A 21,143-nucleotide genomic window follows, 5' to 3' on the forward strand; every position below is an offset into this window, starting at 1 on the left:
AAGTATAAAAATCTCCTTTTCTGCTTACATTAGCTTAAAAGGCCTTAAGACGTGCCTTGAAAAAGCATGACAGGCTACCTAATCAGCCGGTCAGGACTTATTTTGGAACTGTCAACAGTAATACACTAACGACTATGTATTTTGCTGTCAGAACAACAAATACAAATGGTCCACCTTATCAACATAAATGGCATGCTCATTTTTGCTTGCAACCCATTTACGGATGTCAGTTGATATTCACTAATCTTTCCTGTATTTTAGTGGCTTCCGACCATGGGTTGTTTTTTTTCTTGCAGCTAGTACACAAATAAGCAGTGTTTAGATAACTTTTTTGCTATGTTTAATAAGTCATAAAATGCTTCATATTACATTTCACAAAACAAACATAAACCAGTATAACCATGTGCTTCTTAGACCACTCCTACAGTGGATAATAAACACCTGAAGTCTGCTTTTCAGTGGAACTGCCCACTTAAGAGGCTACTGTATTCTTGCAGGCTTCATTTTAAAAACTAACAAGTTTTACCACATTTGGGAAATTTTAACTGTTTTATGAACTTGATATGCAGGTTATAAAGTCTTGCTTATCCAGAAAAGCCAAATCAAGCGAGCAAACTGAACAGGAAAAGGCAATGGGGCACGGCAGAGAAGACGGTTCCTTTATTGTCCTTTGCAGATGGGGAGAATCAGCGCAAATGGAACTTAACCGGACTGTTACTTGTCCTAAGCGTGTATTGGGAAAACTATTGCTCATTATACCTCTTTCTTGGTGGATAACCCTCTTCTGCCTCTTGCCTGCCTGAGAGGGTAAGAGGAGTTAGTCGCATCATTTGAAGATAATTTGTAAACAGCTGTCTTCTCAGGACATCTCTACATGTGGAAGTCTCAGCTGTTTAGGTAGGCCATTTAATTAAGTCACTTTAAAAATGACTGAAGTAAGCCAGCATAGCCGTATTTCCATTAGAGCTTGGGAGCCCCCTACAAGCATTTGGGTTTAAAACAATTCAATACTGACCAATGAATTAACCCAGCTGAAACCTGTCTAGAAAGGGCACCAAATTTCCCCCAAGCAGGGGAAGGCTTAATGCAGAACCGCTGACGCAGCACAGCCAGGAGCGTGAACTCTCCCGCCAGCCCAAAGAACGGCTGAGTGGCAGTGGCTGCCGCCGCTTGTGAGGAGAGCATGGACGGATGGACGGAGTGTGACTAAATCAGGCAAACGCAGCGGTGAAGAGGGGCTTAACACGAGGGAGGAGGCTTATTCACAGGAAAAGAGCTGGCACTGACTCACTCAAAGGAAGGGAGGGACTGGGAAGGGTAGGCTGGGGGGGAGGAGGTGTCAGGAAGGGGACAGAAGAATGGGACAGGGAAGGGTCAGCGGGCTCAGTCCTCAGCAAGCAGCTAACCTTCGCCCCTTAACAGGACTGCTGCAAGTATTGACGGACTACATGTATTTTCCCCTAAGATCTATTGCTCATTTAACTGCTGATTTATGTAATATTACATTTGCCGTAAGGTTTTCCTCTACAGTGCAAGAGTAGATATTCTAGGAATATGCTACTCCCCGTGGCATATTCTCAGCAGGTCCTTTCCTAATCTGTGAAGTACCCCTTCACATTTGCATAAAGTGTTGTCACAATGTCCATCTCCTTTCATCAAAAATACCCTTTTTAAACAGATTTACCTTTTTAACACATTTTGTTTTACAATCTGAATCTGCGATTCCAAAGTAGTTATAGTTTCACCAGTTATATAAATCCTGTTACAAACTGCAGGATGCAAAGCTCCTTAATGTATGCTTTCTGAATGCAAGAGAAAAAAAGACCTTTTCATAACGTTTTTGTATACAGCTGTGAATGTCACAGTAGCACCAATCTCAGCTTTCATGTCTTTAACTTGCCTTTATTGTAAACAAAAATCTGGCCAATAAATTCAGGGTAAGAACTAGGGCAGACTGTCTGGTAAACGAATACACAGTAATGCTGAGAACAACAGATGCCTGGAAGGGACTGTCAGACTTGATTGCATTAAAACAGCTTAAGAAATAAAGAAAAAAGAATGAAGCTCCTATGCTCATGAAATAATTCTTCCTAATCTGGAAGAGCTTCAATGTAATTTTCCTAATGCCATTTAAAATTCTCTGTGTTAGAGAACCGTATTACTTACCTCTGCCCTTTTAAGCATTTCCCATTTATTTAGAATTTTCATTGCATAAATGCGCTCTGTACACTTCATTTTAACAACTGCAACCTGAAATAAGAAGATATCTTTATTTAACAAAAGCATGGTCAGAGAAATACAATATTTAAACAGCTTAATATTAACAAAATATTAATAAAATAAGTTACTAAGGAGGCATCAGCAATCAGCTCACACACTGATAAATTTCAGCTCGAGACTTTGCTCCTTCTATATTGCTCCTGCATTACTTCTATGTACTTGATGCACAGCACACCATGTGTGGTCAAGTGCTCATGATCAAGTACACGGGGGATGATACAGGAGGAGTATGAAGCTTTTCATATGAAGATGCGTAGTAAAGCTGCATTGTTTGCCAAGAACAAGCGATGCTTGTACACCATGCCTTCAGCCAAGGAGGCAACATTTAAAAGGCCCGCCTGTGAAACAAGGAAGGCTGCTGTCAAGAGAAGTACACTACATTTGACTAATTTGTTTTCACATTTCAGGTTTCAGAAACTTGAAAGATATTTGCAAATTAACATGCTTTTGTGTCCCGCTTTTTTATTTAAAGATATATAGATATTTAAAAAGAAGCAAAAACAGTATTCATTTACTTATTCATCATTTTGCTTGAAGCATTTTACTGTGCATCCTGTGTATTAGACTTGCTCAGACTGGTCTATTATGAACAGTAGTTGTGCACATAGCTGTACAGTGGAAGAAAAACCAGAAGAACGAAGAATACAAAAACTTCAAGGCTTAGGAATGCAAAGACTTTATTTTGACCAAGACTTGTATTTTCCAAGACCAAAACTAATTCTTCTTGTAGTAAAGCCATCATTTCCACAAAATTCTTCCAGTTGGCAAAGAAAAGCAGCCATCACGACTAAGACAGCAACATTTTCACAGGACTATACATGGACTGCTTGAATATTTCTGTTGCTTCTCAGGTTGTCTCTATTTCAGAAGTAGAAAACCGACCAGCTTTCATTGCTCTTAAGAGAGCTCTAAATAGCAGTGGGAAAAGTAACAGGAATCACAGCAGCTTGCCTCTTCTGTTGCTTAAAAACTCTTATCTATAAGGGATTCAGGAGCTGCAGCGACTCTAAGACGACGCGAACTATAAAACAAGGTTGGAATAATGCGTCAAGCAGAGCAACGCTATACAAAGCCAGAAGTCCTGAGGAGGGAAGAGGGAAATATACCACCTCCCTGCACCTTACCAGTAAAGAAGTGCAGATGGGGGGCAGGGGATGTCTGCTCCGCCAGTTACACAAGAATGGGATATTCACATTTAGACAGACACCTGACTCTGCAGATGCATACCTAAGCCTCCCACCCTTCGGTGTGTGAAGCTCCACTCACCAGGTCACATAACGGATGGGCAACACCTAGTACACACCTGCACACAGAGTCATGTAATGGAAACATATCTTAAGAAAAGGACTAGCAGGTATCCATCACAGGAAAGACATGGGAATCTGGCCCTAAACGCAGCTGGGAAAGACACAGCACGAAGAAGGAGCTTCTGTAAGCTGCTTAGAACATCCACAGCTACATCACATCCCAGTGTCTCCTGGCCTACAAACACCTCCCGCAGACACTGCTCACGCTGCGGGGGAAGGATGAGTAAGATGAGAACATCTCATCTGAACACATGAGGTTCTTTGGGACATATGAAAATGTTCAACACTGACCTTTGGTAATGACCTAAAACATTTAGCTCTGTTGCAGTGAAAAGCCTTTGTAACAACCTCTCTGCATACACTTAATTGAATTATTTGCCTGATACAGCTGAAGGCACACTGTAAGTCAAACAGCACATTAAAAGCTTTGGGAAACTGCAAGATGCTGACGTTACCTGCTGTACATTTTAAACTCTGTTCCATACAGAACATGATGACTCAGGAAATATCCCCATCTCCACTGAAGGGACGGACCAAACTGAGCACGATTACCTGCTGCGGACGAACCAAAGCTCTGAGGCAGAAGCAATTTGCAAGCGTAGCTCTGCAAGCCCTGAAGTAGCAACATTCAGGTTTCATTACACCACAGCGCTAGAACTGCTCAGCCATTTAAGTACAAACACAGTGCACAAATCAGAACCCAGAGAGACATCTACTGCACTTCATCGGAGGCCGGCGCTGCCTGGAAGCACTGCAGGCTGACAGAAGTTTGAAGCGTGCTCAAGTGCCGAGGAGTGATGTGAGCCTGGCATCGCGGAGGACGCGCGCAGCCGAGGAGCTGTGCAAGCATTACAACAGAAAGTGGGGAATGAGAACAGGCCCAGACAAAGAAAAAAAGAGAGAACAGAAAAAAGAAGCCAAATCTGTAGAACCTATTTAGCAATTTCCCAGTTGCTCTCTATATTAGTGCTATTTATTTTCAGCTGAAAGGACTGCTTAAAAAAAGCCCAATTTAAACTTTCTGGAGGAAGAGAATTGTCTTCTGTGGAAGAAAAAGTGGAATGAATAAAAGGAAAGTTGACTTACATTTTTACAGTAAGTGGTTATCAAGTTATGGCAGCAGTAAACACACTGCTGCTTTAGTTTTAAGGGGCACAGCGGGCCAGCTTCTTGTGCCAGCATAAGAAAAATCACGTAACCATACAGCAAAATAGGTAATTCCCCAAGAATTTTATCTCTGAAAAAGAAACCTGAAAGGTGCAGAAGATGCCTCACAGAAGTAACAGAACTTTGGCCTGACTAGATCTGGCTCCTCAACCCATTCTCATCATCAGGATTTTTTTGTTTTTTAAGAAAACCACTAAACAGAAATGCAAAACCCAAACCTCATTGATGTCTGAACTGAACCAGGGAAGCACAAACTAAATTATGCCTTGATAAACTCAGTACTATTATAAGCAAGAATATTGTTGCAACACTGCAAAAAATGCTACACCCTTTGTTCCATAAAGCACCTCAGCGTTTCCTTGAGTTAGCTTTCTTTTACTTTCTTCATCAGGTGGCGGTATTTCTAAGTTTACATTCATCATATAATGCTGTGGCTGCTTCCGAGATGCTAGGTGTAGTTGTTTTTTCTTACTTTTCTGTTAATTCCTCTTTCCCTGGCATACCTCAAATTCAATTACAACAACCACACTGACCACTTTGCAAGATCAAACAGAAACCTCTTATATTGCAATTGTGCTAACCATGCAAGATGTCAGGTTTTAAATACGATGGCTCCGATACTACATACCGGTCCACCACATCTACTAATATAAGAAAAAATACTCAGTTGGTGTTCAGAGGTATTCCAAAGGATGCAGATCTGTACACTGCTGCAAATGCCTACTTCAAGAACAAAAGCATTGCTTCTATCTTCAAAGTTGAAAAGCCTACTGGCTGAACAAGTGCTCATGCTATGCACAGACTGTCAAAGACCAGGATTTAATTTTGATGCTGACTCTTCATTTCAAAGGCTATTACAACTTACACTGTAATAGAAGTTGTTTTTTTAAAAAAAAGTATGCTAAGTATAATGAAAGGAAAAAAAGGCACAACCAGAGGTAAAAAATAGTTTCTGAAGAAGAAGATTTAATAACCTAAAATATTCCAGGTCTGGAAGAGGTAACAGCTATGACAGGCATACAAAACTACAAACGTTGCAGAGAAGATGAACAGAGAACAATTATTTGCTGTTTCTCATAACAGAGAAATTGAAAAGCATCAAATAAAAAGGTAGCAAGATTAAGGAAGTATTATTGTCGCACAACAGTTTTGGAACTCAGCCACAGGCTGCTGCGGACACCTAAGTATTTAGAAAGTATTTAAGTACGTGCTTAATACCCTAGTAACACACATAGCAGAAGTCTCAGAGGCTACTGACCACCGAGTTACAGGCATGGTTAGGGAGTCCCTGACCCCTCAGCCGCTGGAAGCTGGGAGGGTTCAGCTCTGGTCTGGCCTCGGACTTTTCCTACACCTCTCCACCTGGCCAAAGGGATGGGATGTGGGCTAACTAACCCACACACCTTTGACCCAGAACACCTATCTTTGATACCTGTGGCAAATTAAGAAAATTACAACTTACCCAGCTTGCATCTCATTATGCTAGGTTGGAATGGAGAATGGAGGGTTCCGAATACTCAACAACCACAGAGTGGTTTGGTAGAGAGATTTAGGTGATTCTGTTTTACCAAGACTTAGAACACTGATAAGGAAAAATTCCAGAGGCAGGGGCTCCCCTGCCGCTGCAACCCCCTTCCAGGCAAGCCCCTACGGATCTAAGCTGTCACCAGCTGATTTGATTACTGTCACTGTGAGTCGTCACGCTCAAGATTCACGGCAACAGGGACACTGCAATAAAGATCAAGTATGTTTCCTCAAGGACCTCAGAAAGCCTAATGAATCCTAGGGCCTACACTTCAACCAACTTAAGACATATTTATGTCAAAAAAATGTATGAGAACTGGGGCTAAAGCAAAAGTGAGAGCCAGCTGTGGTAACTACACGCCGCAACACCCTATCAGATTTGTGTGACTTCTGCCATCCATTTTCTTCCAGTACTTGTTGCCTCAAAGGTCTGTTTCACTCGTATTGCAATAAAATAAAAACAGAACCAATATAGCTAAAATAACATTTTTAGACTTTGGCAAGAGCTAGTATTTTGCTTCTTGAATTGTTTTACAGAAGTATTTTGCTGCATTTTCATCTTGAAAAGCCACTTGATATTGACATTTAGGGTTGCAATGTGCAAAGCCAGCCGAGGCCAAGTTCCACCTTTCCTCATGCCCTGATGAAATCTACAGGGTGGGAATCCGAGCCAAATCAGCCTCTACAAACAGGACAGAACTTCCCACCAGTGTACTCTGCCCCGTGAGTGACATGATCAACATCAAGTAAGTAGTATCAAGTTACAAATTTTATTTTCTGTAAACAATAAGCATGATGTAAGAAAGTGCAGAAATCATTGAAATTCAAGACTGGATTTCCAGAAGACAATTAAGATAGTTAACAAAAATACTTTCTACTGGAAAGTTTATAAATTCTTTGATGTTCCACTTCTTGGAAACCATGCTGGTATTAGTTTCAAAGCAAAGATAAACAAGCCACCTAACACGCTATTCATGCTCATGGCACGTTAAACTTTCAGGTAAAACTTATCCTCACAGAATGGACTTTCAGGGATAAGGTGAAAGTCAAATGCAAAAAGTTCTCAGCTGAAAAGAAGAACACCACCGACATACAGGTGATAATCCTTGTGCCGTCAGCTCATGATGTCAGGTAGCTAAGGAAAAGGCAAACGCTGGAATTCATAGGCAGGTACACACTAGGGAGGGGTCAACGTTACTGCCTTGTAGAAATACAAACTCACGGGGAACTCCGCATACAGCCGCACCCCAGAGAAATAAACTTTGGAGCAGGCGTGGAGGACTATTGAGGTGCTCAAGTAACTAAAGAGCTTCTCATACTACCGTGGGAATATGAAAAGCTCTGCTTGTTCGAAAAAAAAAAAGTCAAAAAGTGGATATGATTGCTACCTACAAATAAAATTGGAAGGAAGGACATCAGTAATAAGGATGATAAAAGATAAAAGATCTGCTTAGGCTAATGGACAATAAAATTACATGGATAAAATCGCGTAAAATTACCATGAATTAACCTTTGGCAGGAACTTGGAATGGCTTTAGACATTCGAGCACAGATTTTAGCCAAGCCCTTCAACCAGGAGAAGAGACAAAATGTCATTTCAGATGTAAACAATTTATCCGTAATGTCTTATTACCAGATTAATAATTGAATATTACAGTCATTTCCTCAGTTAAAGCTTGTATATGCCACTATTACTCTACTATTTCTTTCTCATGCTATTGATACCTTGGACACTAGCTACTGAAAAATCACTGCAGGAACTGCTTTATTCTCCCGATACTCTTGGTATGAGAAGTCTTTGATGTATAGCTCCTTAGTTAACAGTTTTAATACTGCATCTTTGAGAAAAACTGGTCTGGACTGCTCTATCAGCTTTTTATGTCTATTTTACATTTAAAATGAGCAACCAGAGTGTCTTTTGGTAGGGTTCATATGTCACGGTGCACATTTCCAAAGCAAAATCATTTTTTTTTGAAAACACGGTATGGATCTTCATGTCGTGCAAATAAGAAATCACTTACAAGTACCAGCCAGAAAGGTTCTGCAAAAGAAGAATAAAGGCCCTGAATAGCACCTAAGTTCTTCCTCCGCAGTCGGGGGGATCGCAGAGACCACTGGCTGGTCTCGCAGTGGCCCCGCAATGAACTGTCTCTCTCCATCTCCTTGCAAACCTGCCTGTCACCATAGTAACTTGGTGCTGCCATGCAAACAGACACGGAGCTGGGGAGGACCAAGATAGCAACCAGCTCTTTTGAAGCATTTTCAAAACAAAGCAGCTTCTTTCTTCATCCATTTCCACAGCAGAAAATAGCTTGCTTTGGTATTTTTCTGCAAAGAGCAGACTGTGGAAAAGCAAAGTTAATTAAATATTTCTTCTGCATTGTATTCTGAGTGCTTTGACTCTTTGAATAGCTGGATGAAAAGTGTCATATATTGTGTGCAATACTTAGGAATTCTGTTAATTTACAATGTAGGAAGGCACAGTCCCTGCTGGGTACCTAACACCAATCACCAAAGCTTCTGAATAGGTGAGACAGCCTTAATTGCAGTCTGTAGGCTCACTGTGCCCCAGGTTAATTTCTAGAAGTACATAAAAACGTTAAACTCGGTACCCTACACCTGCAATTACAAGGTGGAGAAGGCACAAACAGCTCTGCGTCGCATTGCCAAGCACGACTGTCTGCAGGAAGCTTAGGTTTTGCACATTCACTTTGAGGCTCACTGTACCCTTAGCCAGTATATCTCTCATCAGGAACCACATAACTTATCAGAAACCCATGGTACACAGGGGACCAGTCTTTTTCTCTCAACCTTTATTTATTTTCTTCTGGCAACAGATTTTTACCTCTGTTGATTCCAGCTAAGACTCTGACTAAGCATCCTGAGTCGAGGTGACATGTCCTATTACTAAACACGACACAGATCAAGTCTGCACACAACAGCATTTATATGAAAAGGTATTTCTAATCCATCCAGAGTAATAATACTTAGGTGGGGCACGTTAAGAGTTTTAGTTATTTTTGTGCTAAGCAAGACCAAGCAGTTCCACCCTTCCGCTGCAACCACAGTAAGTGTGGCTCATTCAAGAAATCCTTGCTAACAAACAAGGGAAGGAAAATAATTGTTTCAGTCCCATGCTGCCAAATTTCCAGGAGGTGTCAGCCACATTATACAATCCAAGTTCTCAAACAAGGTACATCTTGACACGGTTGGTTCTTCCTTCAACAACTGCCCTTCATTGAAATGCGGTAATCTACAGCAGCGTGCCTAAATGGCCCTTCACACAAAATGAGGAAAAGTGATCTTAAAGACTTACAAGGACATTACTAAGAGGTCAGATGAAGCTCGCAAAGGAGCAAGTGCAAATATGCAGAGCCGGCCAGTCCCTGTACACAGGATCCTCCTCCCATCCCTCTCTCATCATACTGTAGCACCAGTACTCCCAGTTCCCCTGGCATGCAGAGGTAAACACCAAGCACACAGAAGGCACTTCTTAGGCTGGCATAAGTTTCTTAGGTAGGCACAATCCCACCAAGCACAGGTTCTCAGACATTATTTCCTTTCAAATAATGGTCCATAGTGTTTACAGATGGAAAGAGTAGTCAGGCACATGCAAACTTTAAGCCACAGGTGGTTTGGGTTTTTTATTTCAGTGTGGTTTTTTTAAAGGTCTAAAAGCTGGAGGAGGTTTCCATTCTGTGCTCATATTCTTTAAATCTTCTAAAGAACGTGTATTTTCACTAGTTAACAAAAAACTTCACCCTACACAACATACTCATTCTTGTCTACCAGGACAGACTTCTACATTAATTTTATTACTAGAAACCAGAATTAAGATTACAGAAAACCATTTTAGTTCTGATTTTATTTCAGGGGGCTTTTTAATTATCATTACTTTTATTCCTCATGAGGTTGCCCCTCTACAAATGAGCTATCTGCCTATATGACCCGCCAAGAAGAAAGACTAAAGAAACATTGGGGCACTCACAAAAATGTTCCAGCCAGCTGGGTATACACCCAGGCAAATATACCCTAGGAGATGGGGAATAGCCATGAGTAGTTTATCCTTCTTACAGCTAGCATTTCAAATTATATGCTATTCTAACTGTCATGCACTCAAAGAACATTTCAAACTTTTCTTCGTAACTATGAAACTTCTGAAAAAATTAAATTATGTTCGCAAGCCAGTGACTCCAGGAGTCAGAACCTTAAATGTTTCTGTAAAGGATATTCAGACATTCAGTTTACCCTGCATGCAAAGTAGCTGGCTTAGTTTATGAGAAAAGGAGAACTGCATGTTTTGGCAGGTGGCTAAAGAAAAAATCTCTAGGTTCTGAGCTAGGCCATTTCTGTCCTAGCATAATAATGGAACTTTGAGAAACATTTTTTCTCTTGCTTTCTCAGATCCCCCATGGTATAAGAATTTTCACTCAAGTGGTTTTGGACTACCAGATGGCTTTTGTTCTCATATTGCTGGAAAAAAGTGTAAAGGACCAGGTTGAGTTCTGCTGGTTTGAAAAGGAGAAAGAAAAAAAAAGGCACTGACATGCCAGGACAGATATGTACTGGTGATTGTATCAATATGCCTTAAATTAGATACTGATTTTGCAGTTGTTTTCACACGTGGACAAGCTCACATGTGGTCTCCATCCTCTCTCCGGTCAAAGACTGCGTTTCCTTGGCTTAGATGTTGTGTGGCAAAAATTGACCACTGACCCTGACTAATAACTAATATCATGCCTTTGTTTTGTTTAAGCTATCTTTCTTCAAAGCTACTGATTTATGCAAAAGTTCTTTGGTAAGACTAAAGACCCTGGCACTCTCCAAAAAGTCCAAAGTAGCTAAACTGAGAAGAATGGAATGTAGTTTTCATCCTTTTTGAAGTCTGGCTTGTTTAGCTGTTCAGCGTTTAATTTAAACTACCTAATTCTAATAGGAATATGTTTCATTTAATTCTGATTAATTTCTTTATGCATTCTAATAAATATTTTATACATATTTTTAAAATTTATTTCTAGCAGATAGTTGTGTGTGGGTTGTTTTTTTTAAACAAGAACTAATGAATAACCTTATAACCACTAGAATCCCATCAACTAATTTCTGACATAGTTCCTATGTATGTATGAACGTACTATGGAAAAATTACTTACAGCTCCCCCATTCAGTTTTCTGAAGTGTTGCTTTATACAAGTCAGATGCCATAAGTCCCTCTCAAGAAACTAGCTTTTATTTTCTTATTATGCAATGTCAACCTTTATATAATTACTATTTTATAATGCCTATAATATTTGGCAATTATAGCAATGTAGTATACACAAGGGTCAAAGGATTCATTCATAAGCAAAGCACAAAATATTCTCTGGCAAGTGGGATTAAAGTATAATGAACTTAAAATCAATGATTCCAGCATAATTTAAACTGATCAAAAAGTTTCAAGCTGCTACAACTATACACTAAAACTTCTATAATTAAAAGATGAACAAGACAATGTAGTATTGACACACAACTAACACCACTGACTTTGTGAGCACTCACAGCTCTAACAGAAGGATGAAATTAAGATACTTTCTCATTTCAGCTTCATCTGCTCTTGTACTGAGATTTCCAGTCAGTCAATTCCTTAAGTTGATAAGAGCATCTTTTTGAAAAAGAACAGAGCAAGTACTATGGAAAACAGCCCTTCCTTAATGTTATACTGTGTGAAGGCATTCCCAACACTGACTCCATCTGCAAGTCGCTATAAAGTGCTCCCTTGACCTAAAACCATTTCTGATAGCTATAGCATTCACAAGTCTAGTTCTGAGAAGATCCAGAAACCACTTCTAATCCCACCAAAAGACGAACTGCCAAAACACTAATCTAAAATTCCTTAGGTATCAGTGGTCACAGCCACTATAGCAAGTAATTTGGCACAGCAAGACCAGAACAAGATGAAAGTAGCCTGTGCTGAGCCTTCCCCTCTATACTGTATGCAGTTCAGGAATTTTCCTTTGGATTGTATCTAGCCTGGTCTCCTGGACCAAACATGCTTTGAAGCTGTTAGGAGAGTCAAACCCAGTGACTGATTCTTATGTACTCCTTGGGGCCAGAAGCACATTTGGTGCAAACTTGGAACAGAGGTTCTGGTTTAGCTTCCTCCAAAAGAAATCCAGATCATGCATAGAAAAACCATTCTGCAGTAAGCAGGGGCACTCTCTTCAAAACTGTGCTACGACTTTGAATCAAAACCCTAACAGAGAGGTAGGCAGTTACCTACTACTGTCTTGATTCTCTAGGCCTTTTATCTACTCATAAACCCCTCTGCTCAGACCTCTTTTCTGGAATTAATTTGTAGCTTTCAGCCCTTCCTTAGACTTATCAATTTTTTTCCCATTTCTGCTTTTTCCTGCCAAACTCTTTGCAGTAATTTTTCTCTCTAAAAGCCATGATCAAATAATACGTGCCAGCTAAAAACAAACACTCAAGTGAAAGAGCCAACTGATTTTCATGCAGTATTTCCACTACCCTAAGATAACACTTCCTTTTGTAACAAATGTTGCAACTCATCAAGTTCAACATCCACTAGAAAGTGAACTTTTGTCTTACAGGTCAAGATGTTACTATTTATCTGGACATTTTACTTAAAATGCTCAAGTTCCTTCAGCAGCTATGCTCATGATGATTACACATGAACGACATATTACCTCATCACATCATTAGATGATGGTACAGATGAAGAGATGTTCTTGAAACACTAATTTCTGTCTTACTTCAGTCTCTGAAGTAGCTTAAAATTATGTGGATAAAGCTATTACTTCACCCACTACCAAGTGCATATGCACATAGAAACCTCATTGCTTTCTGAACCTAAGTCGAGTAGGGTCCTAGCACCTTTCTAGCTTAGTTTCTGGTCTGCCTGTGATATCTCTGTCCTACAATCAAACCCTATGCGAAAGAGTTTGACGTGACCAGAACACACCATGCTTGGAAGGAAAGCCCTGCACTGCACGAAGTCCTGCTCTCTGTGGAGACAACACGAGATAAAGATGAGGAAGCCTAGCCTTAGCCACTGGCAGCAGAAGTTGCAACCCAGTGCTAATGGGCTGAAGTGACCTGCTAATGGCTGTCACTACATTTGACTTTAGCGTGGCACTACTTAAAAGAAGCATCCTGAAAAGAAATCTAAGGGTTTTTTTACTTCTAGAAATTCTCTAGTTAATAACCTCTTTCGCTGACAGCTATGGCTTTAGTTACACGTACTTAAATGCTGAAAGGGTTGTCTTTGAGGTTCTCCAGAAGTCTCAGGTATCCTATGCCTACTGGAGGGGACATGCTCATGAATGCTTTTGCCAGTGGCAAGCTCTATCAGACTTCTGTGACTGATGGGACTTTCATCAAGCCTGTTAAGCAGTAAAGCTTCAGTCCAGGGTCCTGGGACTGGTGAGTCCTCAAAACACAAGGCGTTCCTATCATCCCTGCATGATTCAACTTGCTGTCCAAAAAACAGATCCAGCAGCCTTTGATCTTCAAAGATGACAGAGAACAACCTTTGAGGCAGCCAAATGCGTCTTTCTGCATTACCAGATTGCTACAGAGACAGGCAGATGGGTGGAGCAGCCTCCGCGTTCCTACCATCGAAGCAGCCCAGTTCTGTGTTAAATTATAGTAGCGCAGAAGAGTACATATGGCAAGTGGGAGAAGAGATCCCAAATTCAGCTGTGCAGCTGCTAGGTGGGACCACCCTGTTCATACACACATTGAAGAGACACTTGTTTTGCTACACTGAAGTCAGAATGAGTCAGACACAGAAATGGCAGAACTGGACACTAAATACCCTGCTTCAAAGGGACCTTTCACTCGTACCTAGCTACATCCCGCATTTGGAAGTATTTTAACATATCTGTGTGAATCTTTTGTCTTTAGGACAAGTACAGGTCAACTCTAGCAAGAAATCAGATGCACAAATGATGAAAGTTACATTACTACAACTGAGAGTAAAAATCTCTTACCTCACCAAATGCACCTCTTCCAATCACTTTTATAATTTCAAAGTCATCTCGATGGAGTTGCATTTCCTTTACCAATTTTGTAAATGGTCTTGCTGTTTAAGAAAAAAAAAACAAACATTATGAAGAGAAATACTGTAAGCCAAAATAATCCATAAACCAGATGTCAAAAGTACTTGTTGCATACCCAGTGCAACAGTAGTTTTTCAACTACTACTAGAACTATAGAGGGGAAAAAATATTAATTACACTATTTAATTAACACTTAGAATTTTCTGAAAAGTTCAATCCTATGATTAGTTCTGCCTTGCTGCCAGCAAGTAAAGAGCAAAGTAGTCTTTCAGAAGGATTTCCCCCCACCTTTCTTTAGGGTTTTGTGAATCAGTGAAGGACCATGTGAAAAGGAGAGAGCTGATTCATTATTGGTAAACCCTAGAGAAAATCTGTCCTATCCTTCAGCCACTAGAATAATTCTCTTCTTAAGCAGACTTCAGCTTTACTTTTTATTATTTCAGCTAGTACCAGCTAAAGCTTTAACAACCTACTCTCAAGGGAAAGCTGTGTCTACTCAATAGCAATGAAACCATTTTCTACAAGATCTGTGGCTAATTTTTTTACTTTGAACTATCTTTTCTGTTAAGCAACATTCACCAAATCTCAATTAGACCAAGTATTGAAGGGCTGCAGCCTAAAAGATGTTGAGCAATTAACTAACCTACACTTACTTCGTTCTGGTGGTCCCACTGGATTCAAGACATTTCTCAAAATATCTGGTTGATAAATTCCACTCTACCTGCAGAGCCCATAAATTTTCTCCTTTCCAGTTCCCATTCAGAATATTTTATTTATTTCTAGCGTATCACAGGACAAGGATTACTGTTTAGATACAACATTTGTTACAATTCACTACTCTGATTATGAAGACCAAATCAATAAGGAAAAACAGTGGTGCAAGCTAAACTGCACAAGAGCAAGTATGGTGTCCACAAAGCAGCAGCTTACACTTCCAACTACGCACAAAAAAGACTGCTGCTCTTCACCTCATCACAAACATTATCAGACTAAAAAGACCAAAGTTTTTAAACACATGTATTTTTCCCATTTGCAACTGAATAAAACATCACAGAACTACTACTTGTAATTCAGCCCAGATTCCCGTTTTACCTCGCCTTACATTATGATTAAGCTAATGAGTTATAAACCAAATAGAATTCTTACAAGAGGGGTCACCACCTTGACGATGTATTTCAGATGCTAACACAAACAAACCAAACCTTACAAACACGCAGGAGATACAGAAGTCTGAACCAGAGATTACAGACTTCAGTATGAAGTCTAACCAAGAAAGCCTGAAAGCCGCTCAGCAAAAATTCATGTAACAGCTAATAAAATTAAGAAATAGCTGTACTGAAGAATAGCCATGCTACTGCTTTGTACTTAGGAGAGGTCTTATTGAAAAGGTTTCCTCCACAAGTACATCCTTTTTGCTGGATGTTTCTTGTCTATCCAAAGTACGAAATTTAAGAACGAGATTCTACTAGATTTTCTGCTAGAAATGCTGGGCATTTCAGCTGGGCAGAAATGCCTACCAGGGTCTCCCCCATCACAAGGCCATTGAGACCATCATCCCAAAACTCCGAATTGTTTCTAACAACCTGACCCAGCAACACCAACTCAAATCAGTTAGAGACCTATACCAGTCCAATCAGACATCTATACAAGTAAATACCACTGCCAATGGCTGTGATATATACCAATAATTTTGCAAGGTTCTCTTGCCTCCTTCCCTTCCCATCAAATCGGGACAGATTGAGGAAACACAACTACAGATAAGAAATAAATGTGAAAGTTCCATTATCAAGTTATGGATCACGACTACAGAATGCAGGTCATCAGACTAATTTTGCAGAACACCAGCTTCTGTTATTAAAATTCACAAGGAGGGGAAATGAAATCCAGTGAGTTTTACTTCTGGGGGACACTAACCCAAGAATAATTTTTTTTTTTAAAGAAATAACCAATTTTAGCAATAATTCTAGTCAGTAAATAGAATACCAAAATACTTGGTTTAAGTATTTAAAAAACCCTGCTGCTGTAAGTTGACCACAAGCAACTTTCAAAGCAGGAAGACACAAAACTATGCAAGTTTAAGCTATAAAAAAATCTTAAACACTTAAAAAAAACCCCTTATTTCTTACATTTTTCTTGTTTTGTCAACTGTTGAACAAAATATTTTATTATTTTGTCTACATTTTTCCTTGCTTTGAAGTGTATCAAACTTCACCTCGCTAAAACTGGGATTCGGTTTAGAAATGCATTAAGTTGTATTAAAGCAAGTGAATTCAATTAGTTTTATATTTTAAAAGATAATAAGTATTATGTATCAAGCAGAGCACGTACTTAAATTTGAGTAAACAGAAGAAATAGTGTCTGCAGAGAAGGGCATTAATGCTATCTTTCTAGGAATTGTATCCTTCAAGAAGGAAGGACTGGCAGACCTCATTCTCTTTACCACCATTTCATTTCAAAAACTGCAAGAGTCCTAGGTTGGTCCTGCTTTTTCCATCTCAGTTGGTCAACTGAAGTACTACATATTAAAATGAATTAGTTTAATACATGTAAATGAAAAAAATATTCCCGCCTAAAAGGAAGTTACTATTCTTACAAGCTCTTTGTGCACTGAACTAATGCTGGCTTTTAGTATTTAGCAGGCGTTGGTGTTCAGAAACACTGCAACTTCAGCAGTCTCTCTCTTGGAAAGCTAAACACCAAACATGAATATTTGAACGTACAGAAAAATTTTAAATTGGATAGGACTTCCTCTGAAATGGAAAAATTCAAGTCTTTGTCAAGGCATCTAAGATTCCTTAAAAGTAAATAAAATTTGAAAATAAAACCTAATATCCACAGAATCTCATCATCACAGAGACTGCAACAGAGGTTACGCAGCAGATCAGAGCTCAGAGGAGGCAACACACCAGTAATTCATTTAAATTGACATTTACTTTATTGGCATTTTGGAGTAGAACCCTGTTTACACCGGAGTGTGACCTGCTGCTTTTAAGTACTGGATTGCACAATTTCTACCTCTTAGTAAGTTAAATAAAATAATATTTCCAATTTGCTTTCCTGCTCCCTCCCAGGAGGCTGCTGTTCCTCAACCCTCTAACATCCAGATCAGCAGCATGCACAGAACTGGCAAAACTGAGTGAGCAGAAACCTGCACCAAAAGTATCAGAGAGCTCTGTTCGCTGTGCGTGCCAGCATGATGCCAAGTGACATACCCACCACTACATCCCTGGTAAAAAGCTCCAGCTTCTCCTTTTACATATCACTATTTTATAAATAGGGAACTCAAAGCAAACTTCTCTCCATATACTGGAATTAATAACTACACTTTACTGATTAGTTTTGATCCTAATATTAAAAGCAGAACTTATGATTTGGAGTTGATTTAATACTTAATGAAAGTATTTCATCCTGGCAAACAGAAGCATTAGCTGTACTGGGGGTTTTGTTGGCAGTGATTACTGAATTTTGTTATATATACTGTTGTCAGGGTAACATTAGCTGAGAGTAATTGCAAGAGTTTGTTTATTCATGACTGTGAGGCTGTAATCAGAATTTGGGATAGGCGTTCTACATGCAATATATTTGTATGCATCACTGCCTTTTCTCTCAAGCTGACTTTGCATTATTGTACTTAAATTGTTTGGAAGAAGGGTGTTCTCCAGAAGGCCACACAAGAAAAAAACCCCCAACTAATTTTAAGGAGCCAAGAAACGTATGGTCTCACGAATATAATACAAAACAGTAATAGTTGATGTTTTGATCAATATTCATAATCGGAAGTGAAATGCCAGCATTTATTTCTTCATCTGAAACCAGGATATGTATGAAAGATATAATTCTCCACCCACAAACAAATTCTATTACAATCATAGTCTCCTCTTCCCCGACAGATAGGACTAGGATTTTTTTTTTCCACAGAAAAACCCCATCAATGTGAATAATTTGAAAACATAATTTGAAGCGCAGTCATAGGTAAATAGGTTTGTGATTTAGGTTTGTGAGCTGGTGCATCTACAGTCAATTTGTATTATGCCACCTGATAAAAGATATTTGAAGACTGTTTCAGAACGACTAAAAGCTGCAGGAAATGCCGGCAGAGACGGTCTGACACGGCAGATTGGGCACTCTGCACTGCTACCCCAGGAATGGGCGCACACCGGCCTCTGTCAAGGTCAGAAGCATATGTCAAATTTCCTCTCATTTCTGAAAGCAGGTCAGGGAAGGATGGTATTACTGTCAACATCACCCTCAAAAAATTCTAGGACAACTTTTCCCAAGCTAGGATGTGGTTAAAAATGAGAAGTGTTGAGGTATGTTTTGGATTTTTACTTTCTGTTCAGATTATAAACCATTCAATTTATGTCAGTATTTACTACCTGGAATCACAAAAGCTAGCACCTTTACGTTACAGTGGACAAAAGACTACCCGCTGGGTTTATGATAACTACTGCTTCGGTGGTGGGCTTACCCAATGGTTCTAATTTGAGGACTCCTGCATATTTTGTTAAGGCAGTGCAAGCTTCCAGAAATTCAGTCACAAAAATCACTGAGTCGAAGCTGCCAAACATTCAAGAACATCTGATGTTTTGTATCATTGGCAGCTTCAAGTTTTAAATAAATGTGACAACTGCAAGAAAATAATACACAGTCTTACAGGGACAATTCAGGTTGAAAGGGACCTCAGGAGGTCTCTAGTCCAACCTCCTGCTCAAATCACAGTCAATATTGATTTCGGACCAGGTTACTCAGGGTTTTGCCTGGTCAGGTCTCAAAAACTTCCACGGATGGAGACTCCATGGCCTCTCTGGACAACCTATTCATATACTGGATTGCCCTGCACCAGATACTTTCACAGTTCAGAACCGATCTTGTAAGTGAGTTGGGGTTTAAGTCGTTATATAACATGATGATAACATTCAGGTAGATCTACCCAGAAGGTTTGTCCAAACTGTCTGGTCATACAGAAATTCATCTGCCACCACTCTCCCTTTATCTACTCATCCCCTTTACAAAAAGTTGTGGTAGGAAACTATGCGAATTGCAAAACATTAATGTCAGGGAAACAACAAAATGACGCAGATAATTGTCTGTGGAGCCATACTCCCACCAGGCAGATCCAATATTTTATTTAAGATGTTTTCTTTGGAGGACGAACATGAAAGAGCAGCAAGTTTTACCATTTCTCTCAACCATCCCTCTTAACTTACATTCTAGAAATCAAGTAACTCGTTTGCCCTTTGTGCACCCTTTTCAAAGAAACAGCATTCCTGTGATATTGCTACTAAAACAGTAGGCTGACAGGTTTAACAAGTTAGTGCTTGTATACATGTCTTGGGAGATACCCACACCCAGGTAGCCCCAACCTGCTTACTAGGGTGATAAATACCTGTTACAACCCACACCTGAGTTTTAAAGAAGTACAATCCTCTTGCTACCTGATTGTGACATTTTCCCTGTATTTTAGAAATGTAAATTTTTGTTAATTCTTCCATCCTTTGTTGACTCCAGTCTTAATTTTTCCAATTATAGCTCCTTGCCTCCCTTTTCCTGTGCTGGCCTGTTTCCTCTTACTGTCCACCCCTGTGACTGCTTTTTTTCAGTCTGGTTTCCTAAGGAAATAAGGTATGTGTGATCACACTGTTTGGCAGTCTGAGTCCATCTCTCCCGCCCGGTACCTTTCGATCCCAGTGAAGACCCTTAATATCCCCTTTACCAAACTTCACTGAAGTTGTCCAAAGATACCAAGTTGCTCCAGGTTTTATTAAAAAACTGGCAGTGAATAGGAAAGACACCCACAGTATCATCTCCGCTAAGGGAAAGGCTGCAGCAGGAATATAGCAATCACCCACTTAGCTGGGCAACCAGCACACGCTAAGGTGCAAAGCAGACATCCCTTGCTGTCCCCAGTCACGGAGGGACAGCAGAGCGATACAGAAGAGGGAAGAAAGGAAGCGTACAGCAGAAAAGGGAAGGTAGTAGGGTGGGAAGGGCAGGGGGTTATTCCACTGAGCCTAGTAAAGGAGGCAGATCCCAATTCTACAGGAACCCGAACTTCACCAAAGTTCGGCTGTTTACAAGCAAAAGTTGACACATTCTGTGTTCTCTGACACATCTTCTGCGGGGTCTTTGACTTCTGCTGTGCCCTGCCCCCCATTTTTATAACATACATACACACACACACACTTCACTTACTCTGTCTGCCTCTTGCTCAACAATCTGATTCTTCATCATTCATCAACATCCATTAGACAAGTAAATTCAGTGGTGCAAGACTCCGGTCATCATCACAATGACACAAGCTCCACTGGGTTAAAAACCTGAGAAGCACAACCTGGTTACCTCTTGCAAAGTGCTTACAGCCCTTGCAGAACAGCCTCTTGAGACGGGATGCTGCTTCACACGCTGTCAGAGTCCTCCTCATCCCCCGAGCAAGGCCATTCAGTTTTATAGTGCCTGCCTAGTCACTACTTCCTAATTTTAAGATGTTCTCTTCTAACAGTATTTATCTGAACTGAAATGCCAGCAGAAACAGACATATACACTAACACAACACCTGACTCTTCTTGAGGCTGATTACCAGCATTTTTCAAGAGAATAAGTGGTAACTCTATTATTAAATTAAATATTGTATTGTGATACATAATGTGGTATACAATTTTTTTTTTTAAAAAAACAACAACCTCAAACTTTTCGGAAGTAGCAGCACACAAAAATACCCATTTGCAGCCATGATTATGGATTTTGCTTCGTTCTACGAAAGCCTTCTGACATATGTAAAATAAGAGTGCCTGACCACTTTCAATCAGAT

At 40.0% G+C, this 21,143-nt stretch overlaps 1 protein-coding gene across 9 annotated transcripts in view; it reads right to left on the reverse strand.

The window, feature by feature from the left end:
- CDC42BPB (CDC42 binding protein kinase beta) overlaps nucleotides 1-21,143 on the reverse strand; it is a 96,919-nt gene that overhangs the window by 52,681 nt on the left and 23,095 nt on the right. For all 9 annotated transcript variants that reach the window (XM_072863592.1, XM_072863591.1, XM_072863599.1 and 6 more), the window contains exons 2-3: nucleotides 14,267-14,358; nucleotides 2,167-2,250 (exon numbers count right to left, since the gene is read on the reverse strand). In XM_072863592.1, the coding sequence (XP_072719693.1) occupies nucleotides 2,167-2,250; nucleotides 14,267-14,358 (176 nt within the window). The remainder of the gene's footprint in view (nucleotides 1-2,166; nucleotides 2,251-14,266; nucleotides 14,359-21,143) is intronic.

This window comes from Ciconia boyciana, chromosome 6, assembly GCF_034638445.1.
Source record: "Ciconia boyciana chromosome 6, ASM3463844v1, whole genome shotgun sequence".
Classification (NCBI taxonomy): domain Eukaryota; kingdom Metazoa; phylum Chordata; class Aves; order Ciconiiformes; family Ciconiidae; genus Ciconia; species Ciconia boyciana.